At 31.4% G+C, this 9,171-nt stretch overlaps 1 protein-coding gene across 1 annotated transcript; it reads left to right on the top strand.

Annotated features, from left to right (window-relative positions):
• The first annotated feature begins 952 nt into the window (after nt 1–952).
• On the top strand, nt 953–3,666 carry LOC145004341 (UDP-glycosyltransferase 85A8-like). Its single transcript, XM_078963235.1, has 3 exons — nt 953–1,469; nt 2,359–2,936; nt 3,121–3,666. Exons 1-3 carry the CDS (start codon nt 953–955, stop codon nt 3,475–3,477), a joined length of 1,452 nt encoding a protein of 483 aa, XP_078819361.1. The 3' UTR covers nt 3,478–3,666.
• Nucleotides 3,667–9,171: the final 5,505 nt, after the last annotated feature.

The raw sequence follows: 9,171 nt of genomic DNA, 5'->3' as shown, positions 1-9,171 counted from the left end.
AGACCACCAATCCAAGAAAATCAAAGTTTAAACCAAAATTTAAAAAAGAAAATCAATGTTTAAACCAAAATTTAAAAAAGAATGCATACCAAAGACACTATTTTTAATGTTTTGTACATTTTAAACCATTTAATATAATATTTAATTACAAATTAATATTTTAATGAATGAACAGATTTTTATTAGCAAAACAACATAATAATTAAATGTAATCACATTTTTACGAATAAAAACCAAAAAAATCTATGGCTAATTAAAAATTAAAGTGATAATAATATTTTATTGGGTAAAAGATAGATTAAGATTAAGTTGGTAATTTAATTTTAATATTGGAAGCATTTTGAGAAGCCACACTGTGGTGTAAATAACATTAGATGTCACTTTACTACAATTTCAAACTTTAAGTTTTTTCAAGTTGTAGTGAGTTACGTCGATTGTAACGCGATAATTTTATATATATATATATATATATATATATATATATATATATATATATATATATATATATATATATATATATATATATATATATATTCTACTATTATTTATTTTTATATAAACATATAATTTAAAACGAAATTTTGTTGAAGTTTAACCACAAATAAACCTTGAAACCATGTTATGTTCTGACCAAGCCATGATTTTTTTTAAAACTTTAACCATGTTGATTCATTTATTAGAAATATATAAAAAGTATTTATATAATATATACTTTAAAAATACTATACATGATAATCGTGGATAAATAATTAAAAATAATTTTTTCGATAAGCACAACGTGGGTTTTTGTATTGTATAATATCTTGAACGAGGTCTTCGATTAAACCATGTCAAACTTCAAACTTCAAAGCAAAACTCCCGTTTTGCCCATACTGACCCTCGTATAAGATCGACCAACAACACTTCTTTCCTTCCCCTCACTAAACACAGAGGTATTGCATATTTGCATCAGATGGGTTCCGAAGCAGAACTTTGTAAGCCACATGCCATATGTATCCCCTATCCAGCACAAGGCCACATCAACCCCATGATGAAACTTGCCAAGCTCCTTCACTTTAAGGGCTTCCATATCTCCTTCGTCAACACCCACTACAACCATAAGCGCCTGCTCAGATCCCGAGGTCCTTCATCCCTCAAAGGCCTCCCAGATTTTCGTTTTCACTCCATTCCCGATGGTCTTCCGCCATCTGACGCTGAAGCCACCCAGTCAATCCCTGACATCTGTGAATCTGTTCCTAAGCACTGTCTGGAACCTTTCTGTGAGCTTATCACTAAGCTTAATGGTGGTGAGGAGTCCGATGTGCCCCCAGTGAGTTGTATTATATCCGATGGGTGCATGAGCTTTACACTTACAGCTGCCGAGAGGTTTGGGTTGCCGGAAGTATTGTTCTGGACACCAAGTGCCTGCGGGCTTTTGGGTTACACTCGCTATCGTGAACTTCTTCAGAGGGGGTATACTCCCCTCAAAGGTAAAATTATTGTCGATATTGTACTCCTCTTAGTCGTTTCCTAATCGATGTGCCCCCCAGTGACACTGTTAGAGTCGGTCCAAACAGTTGATATGCCTGTGAATAAAGTAATTTAATTTTTTTTACTGTAATACTAAATTGACTATTAAATGTTCACCCATATAAGCGGAGATGTCGAGATGTCAAGTGGGCATCCTTTGTCGCATTGGAATGGAATTTTAAGAGGTTTTAATAGTTAAAGATTTAACCATTGTCGCATTGGAATGGAATTTTAAGAGGTATTAATATTTTAAAGATTTAACCATTTCATTAGTTAAATATGTATTTTTAATTAAGGATATCACATTAAACATTAATTCCTAAGCATGTCAGGTTTACTTGAATATGATTTGAAATAATAGTATATGAAATGATGAATGGAATTTTAAGAGGTATTAATATTTTAAAGATTTAACCATTTCATTAGTTAAATATGTATTTTTAATTAAGGATATCACATTAAACATTAATTCCTAAGAATGTCAGGTTTACTTGAATATGATTTGAAATAATAGTATATGAAATGATGAGTTCAATAGAAGAGTCGAAAGATATGACAAGTCTATCTGTCATTTAATTGATAAAATTTTGTCATTGTAAGATGCTACATTGACATTTAGTAGATTTAAATTTTAATGACAATTAAAACTCTTTAATTGGAAAAAGAAAAGTTTTTAATTCTTAAATCTATTAAATGTCAAGTTAATAATGTAACTATGGTTAGTTTAGTCCATTAGCCAATAACTAATTCTTGAATTATCTCGCTAAACTATTTGTTGTGATAATCCATCTGTTGTTGTATTAGAAATGTAAGTTTGTATGCACAATGCTAATTAACTAAATGTAACAGATATAAACGACATAACAAATGGGTATTTGGAAACAAGCTTGGATTGGATTCCTGGAATGAATAACATACGACTAAGGGATTTACCGAGCTTCATTCGAACCACAGACATAAACGACATCTTGTTCAACTATCTTATGACCGAAGCAGAAACTCTTCCTAGGGGTACGGCTATTGTGCTGAACACATTTGATGCCTTAGAACAAGATAGTGTTAACCCTTTAATTGAGATAAACCCACGAACCTACACCATTGGCCCACTACACTTGATGCAACGACATATTGATGATGATCGGCTCAAAGATATTGGCTCCAATCTTTGGAAAGAAGACGATAATTGCATCAAGTGGCTAGACACAAAAGACATTGGCTCCGTTGTTTACGTGAACTTTGGAAGTATTACAGTAATGACAAAAGAACAACTCATCGAGTTTGGGTGGGGTCTTGCTAATAGCAAGAAGAATTTCTTATGGATAACTAGGCCGGACATTGTGGGAGGCAAAGAGGCCTTGATGCCACAAGAGTTTGTGGATGAGACAAAAGAGAGAGGCTTGGTGACTAGTTGGTGTCCTCAAGAACAGGTACTTTATGTAACGTGTTTTATAATCTACAAAACTTTCACATAGAAACAAAGTAATAATACAAAGATAAATAGAAATTTATTGAACATATATTTAAGTCATTTAACCTTGTTTGACGCTTAATGTTGATGGTTGTTTTCTTGTCATGACATTGATATACTTCTTTATTGATCTGCATATGAAGGTTTTGAGGCATTCAGCAATCGGGGTATTCTTGACTCACAGTGGATGGAACTCAACTATTGAGAGTATTAGCAGCGGTGTTCCAGTGATTTGTTGGCCGTTTTTTGCAGAGCAACAAACAAATTGTCGGTATAGTTGTGTAGAGTGGGGGATTGGAATGGAAATTGATACAGATGTTAAGAGAGAGGAGGTGGAGGCTCAGGTGAGGGATATGATGGATGGGAAGAAAGGGAAGATTATGAAAAGTAAGGCTTTGGAGTGGAAGAAGGAAGCAGAAGAAGCCGTTGCTATTAGTGGATCGTCTTATCTCAACTTTGAAAAATTAATCAGTGAGGTTCTTTTAAGGAAGTGCAGTTGATATTTGGTTGCTATTGGTCAATATGTCAACAAAAGTTTTGGAAAAAACCACTCAGTTAAATTGTTTCTTTTCCGGCAGCTTAAACATCATCAAAAAGATATTGCGATCATTTTGAATCTATCATAAATAAATGAAAAATGCGGATGATGTATTGTTTACTTTTAAAACATGAAAAGATTTGCAGCAACATATTATATATATATATATATATATATATATATATATATATATATATATATATATATATATATATATATATATATATATATATATATATATATATATATATATACACACACTAGCCGTCTATCAGCGCAAAGCGGCGGGCGGCGAATAATTTGATCTCTTTAGAGTTAAAAACCATTTTACGTTTACTTCGAGAAATGAATATTAAATGACATCCATTTTTCTAGAGCATTATCATACCATATTAAGGGGGTGTTTGGCTAAGCTGTTTTAAAACAATTTATTAGGTTCCAAATCAGTATAAGTTAAAAAAATATTTGGATTAAAATAACTTATTCCGGTGGGGAACCTCTAATACGTCATTTTTTCATAAGTTACCATATACTTACTTGTTAACTTATAAGCTAATAAACTAAGAAGCAATAAGCTTTTTTGCCAAACACCCCCTAAATGATTATTACTTCCATTTATACATACCCAAACCACTTGTACTGTTTATCGTCTTTTTTTTTTCTTTTTTTTTTTTCTTTTTTTTTTCTTTTTGCTTAATTCATTTATTAATTTAATGTCCTACTAAGTAAAATGCTAAAATATATAAATAATAGTTTATAAAAATAAACCTTTAGAATATCAGGTGTTGTGATTCAAAAGTCGATAAATAGGCCTTTGAGAAGGCCAAAATACTCAGGTGTCAACTTGTTCATTGTGATTTTAAACTAAGTTTGGTCACAAATTAAAACATTTTCAATGATGGTATGTAATTCAAGGATTCATATTGATTTAGGTTCTCGAAACCTTAAAATATTGAACAAAATCTATATAGAACCTTATAATAAGGACAATAATCACTACAATCAGGAAGTCCATGTGATGAAACTTGATATTATAAGGATCAATGATGAAAAATGTTTCATTTTTAGACTAAACAAGATGAAAAATATACAAACAACCTTAATAATGTCAAATCTTGTATTTAACCGTTTTTTATTGCAAAAGTAAGATGTCAGAATATACAAACTAATGATAATATAATTCTTTAACTGACCCGTTTGGTTGAGTTATTTGAACCTGCAAAGACAACACATTAATGAAACATAGTAAAAACATTTTTAGGAACAAACCTGATATAATAAAGCCTTCACCCAATATATTTATAAGATAAAAATACAAAAAATTAAAAATGATAAAATCAATTACAAGTAAGGATTAAAATAAAAACCTGTTGAGAAAGGGTCATCTGTAGGAGGGATATTTGAATCAACATGTATTTTCTGATGGTTTCAAATTTTGAATTATCCGAAATTCAGGGAAGAAGATAGAATTTGTTGAGAAATATATGGATTCAAAACACAGGTTAAAATTTAATATTATTTTATTGATGACTACTTGTACTATTAGCTTAATGATTTGAACGTCTTAAAAAAAATAATATTATTATATTCAATTTATTTTTAGAAATAGTGAGATTTCTTTTATAAGATAGTTAATATATATATATATATATATATATATATATATATATATATATATATATATATATATATATATATATATTATGTTAGGCTATCCGGTGAGCTACATTGATTTAATTGGATTTTTCATACAATTTTTTAGTATTTAAAATACATTATTTTATAAAATTCAATGAAACACATTTTTCAAAAATAGTAAAAGTTTTTTTTTTCCAATGATCATTAAAATCAAAATCGAATGAATGTCAATTTGATACTTTAAGTGTGATATTTTGCTAATAATTTGTCACAAAAATTGTTTATTATAACAATTATCTTTAGAGACACATAGTTAAATAGAGTATGACTATGTTCATCAAATGACCACATGAATTTATTTTCGATGTTGAATTTTCCTAATAATTTGTAACAATAAAAGTTGTTTAATATAAATGACCAGGATGAAGATAAGTTTGGTATACGTTCGGGCCTTTATGGCCATCGTAGTTTGATTCTGAATGGTATAGATTTGTACGAGTTAGTTGATCTTAAGGTGTCGAACACCTTATTCAAAGTAATGTTAATTTGATTCGCAGGGTTTATGTAGGAAGCAAATGTGATGATTGACCTGCAGTCTGAGGATGGGTGCTCAACTGATGGATTGGGGCGTCGTTCTCTACGACAAGGTTATGTTTTTCCAACTGTTAGATTAGGTGTCTAAGTCCATAACTATAATTATTATAAACTTGAATTGATAATAGCAGAGTTATTTTGGGTTGCCCTAAAACTTAGCAATTGGACAAGATTATTGTGGAGAGTGAGGTTATTTTAGTATTCGCATAATAAATTGAAATAATTGATTTATTAATAAGTTATGAAAATAATATATTAGAAATCATATTGTTTGATTAATTTAATCAGAAAATAATTGGAGTTAATTCGGTAATTAAATGAAATAATTAAAACTGTAGGGACTGAAGTGCAATTGTTCAATAGTTGAGCAACAGGCATTCTAGAACCCTCCATGAGGCTATGGACTGTTTTAAGGAGTCTTAGGGTTTATATAATTATCCTTGGTATATAATTAGGAAGTTGGATAATTACCCGGTTCAAGATAATATTATTATATTGGGTTTGGGTTTATCTAGGGTTTCCTGACTGCACTATAACTACACCCCTATGGTTATATAATCCAATACTCCTTTCCCTAGAAGATATCTATCCGAAAATCACCTCCTCCATCTCCACAATCCTTAGTTGCTAGTCTTGGGTGTGAACCACTAGAGGTACGACACTTGTGGTGCTAGCTGCCAAAAGATTTGAAGAACGATTCAAGATTGTTTGCACTAACAATCTTCAAGGTATATTTCTTATTCTATTGAATTTGATTTTTATAAGAAATATTTTCGAGGATGATAATTCATAATATGTTTCCAATACGTGAAAAACATAGATCCTCAATACGTTGAATGTGCCCTAATCATTTGAATTTTTTAATTGTTTTCCGTTTAGTGCGTAGAAATTATGTAACCTAAGTTTTCCATAAATGGTATCAGAACCTTATAGCTATCTTTCATGTATTTGCGCATTAGTGAATTGATAAAATAAAAGAAACAATTTTTTTTTTGTAAAATCCTTGCTCACAACTTGAGCTGCATCGGATCCAAGATATCTAATGCTTATCTGCCTAATTTGATTTCATATGATAATTATATGTTATATTTATTTGCCAAATCCAATTTTACTGAATATGTCATGATAATATGAAAGCCTAGAAATTAGGAGATAAGTATTTGACTTGATTAATTATTTGTTGATTAATAGGATTGATTTTTTAAGTGTATAAACAATTAATTTGGATATTAATTGAACTTAATAGTTAATTTCAAATATTATTAGGTTTATTTTTAAATTTTAAATTAAATTTTTGAAATTTAAAATATAAACTAGTGTTTTTGCAAAGTTTAAAAAATACACCTTATACTATATGTAGAATTAAATGTTTAATTATATTATATGTATAAGTATGAGCCAGTCGAACCGTAGTACCTCTCATTCACGAAGCTGAGATATAAGGGGGGTATAAGGAAACTACCTATAAAATGGCGGTTGAATAAGTGTCTACTCCCACCCACCACTTCCTTTATTAGTGGAGGGTCGTTAGTCGAACTTTAGGAAAAATGTGAATTTTTATGCTAACATATGAACTTGCATATTGCACTTTATAAGTCGTTAGTGGAGCATGTGTGGTTAACTAGCAGACTAATAGGGACTAATAAATATTGGCACTGGGTGTCTCGAAAATTATCATTGATTAATGGAGCGCGTGTGGTTTACCGACACATTAAAGTGAGATGATGAATGACATCGACAGTACCAAGCTAATTTGCATGGTTTCACATCTTATTTGTGATCTTGGGCATAATCGAGATTAGACATGCCATTGAAGAGTTTCAATGAATCTCAAAAGATCTAGGAATTTCATTACAAACCTAGTTCATTCAAATTTCGTTTTCTTGTGGTGGAATTGGTAAATCGTCATTTACCTACCTTTATATAATTTACAATTAGATTAGGACATATTTTCTCTAGGTTCTGAATTATTTAGTTGGATCTTAGCCTTGATATTTCATTTTGGATGTTATATTGAGGATTATTCTTATCTAACTAAAACTATCTTTCTTTTATAGATGTCTACTCCAACCGGTGCTTGTAGTTCCTCCTTCTCCTCCTCCAACAACAATTTCTCCTTGTTCAACATCTGCTCAAAGGTGTAATTGCATAACACCAACTACAATGGTTGGATACACAACATAAAAATGGCCCTTCCTTTCGAGGACAAGGAGTATACCCTTAAGAGACCATTGGATGAGATCAACAAAGAAAATGCCACTCCTGCAGAAATGGCCGCCTACAAGAAACACTACAATGATGCAACAAAAGTTGCTTGCATCATGGTGGCCACAATGACTCCAGCTCGTCAGGAAAAGTACAAGGTGATAAAGTCCCTCATTAGTAGCAATATGAAGGAGGGAGAGTCTGTTAGCAGCCACGTTCATAGAATGCAATGATACATGGGCAGGCTTGTCAAGCTGAATGTGAATTTTAATGAAGAGTTGGCAATCGACATAGTATTTAACTCTTTTCCAAGTTGTTATAATCATTTCATATTGACCTATGATTTGAATCATAATGAAACTACATTGTCTCAATTACACAACCTCCTACGAACAAATAAAGTAGGAATGAAGGGATAAGGTGTTGTCTGCACTCATGTTATTGCTCCCGTTTTGGCCATTGACCAGGGGAAAGGGAACAAGAGGAAAGGTCCTCCTATGCAAAAATGAAAGGGAAATTCCAAGTTGGGTCATCAAGCAATGGACCCAAATGAAAATCTAGTTCTAATGCTCCCCCAATCTCTGATCCCAAAGAGGGAACTTGCTTCTACTACAATGACAAAGAGCATTGGTAACGAAGCTTCCATAAATACTTTCAAGATGTCAAGGATGGCAAGGTGAAACCAACCTCGGCATGTATTTACATTATCTTATCTAATAACTCATCATATTCGTGTTTTTCGGTCCTTGATACAGGATGTGCATTTCATATTTGTTTTGATTGTCAGTGGATAAGAAGAAGTGAGGATGTGAAGCATGGATGGAGTTAATCACGGGGAATAGACGATCTTCACCTATCACCAAGATTGCAGTTTATGGCTTAGTGCTTAGTAGTGGGTTAGGATTAGATTTAATAAATGTTTGCTACTCTTCAGAAATGACATGAAACATTATTTTCTTTCATTCATTGTTTAAACAAGATTTCAGATATTCTTTTAATGATGAGAATGGTTCTATTTCCACTTATAAAAATGGTGTTTTTTATTTTGAAGCTTTACCTTGTGATGCTGTGTATGAAACTATAATTAGTGTAGAAGATTTAGGTAATAGTATTGGGTTTTAGTATACTACAACATCCTATGGTGCACATACAACCCTAAATGCCTTGGATCTATGTTTTCTCTAATTAAACATGCATTATTGTTTCCAAAGCATTAAGC

The sequence above is a fragment of the Lactuca saligna genome, chromosome 7 (genome assembly GCF_052625555.1).
Source record: "Lactuca saligna cultivar CGN05327 chromosome 7, ASM5262555v1, whole genome shotgun sequence".
Lineage (NCBI taxonomy): Eukaryota > Viridiplantae > Streptophyta > Magnoliopsida > Asterales > Asteraceae > Lactuca > Lactuca saligna.
Note: the sequence above shows the minus strand (reverse complement) of the source record. Positions and strands in the feature narration are given on the sequence as shown.

Excerpts from the sequence above, each read along its gene's own strand:
- LOC145004341 (XM_078963235.1), top strand. The coding sequence starts at position 953 with ATGGGTTCCGAAGCAGAACTTTGTAAGCCACATGCCATATGTATCCCC. Across the intron at positions 1,470-2,358 it reads GGGGTATACTCCCCTCAAAG|ATATAAACGACATAACAAAT; the intron begins GTAAAATTATTG and ends TAAATGTAACAG. Across the intron at positions 2,937-3,120 it reads GTTGGTGTCCTCAAGAACAG|GTTTTGAGGCATTCAGCAAT; the intron begins GTACTTTATGTA and ends CTGCATATGAAG.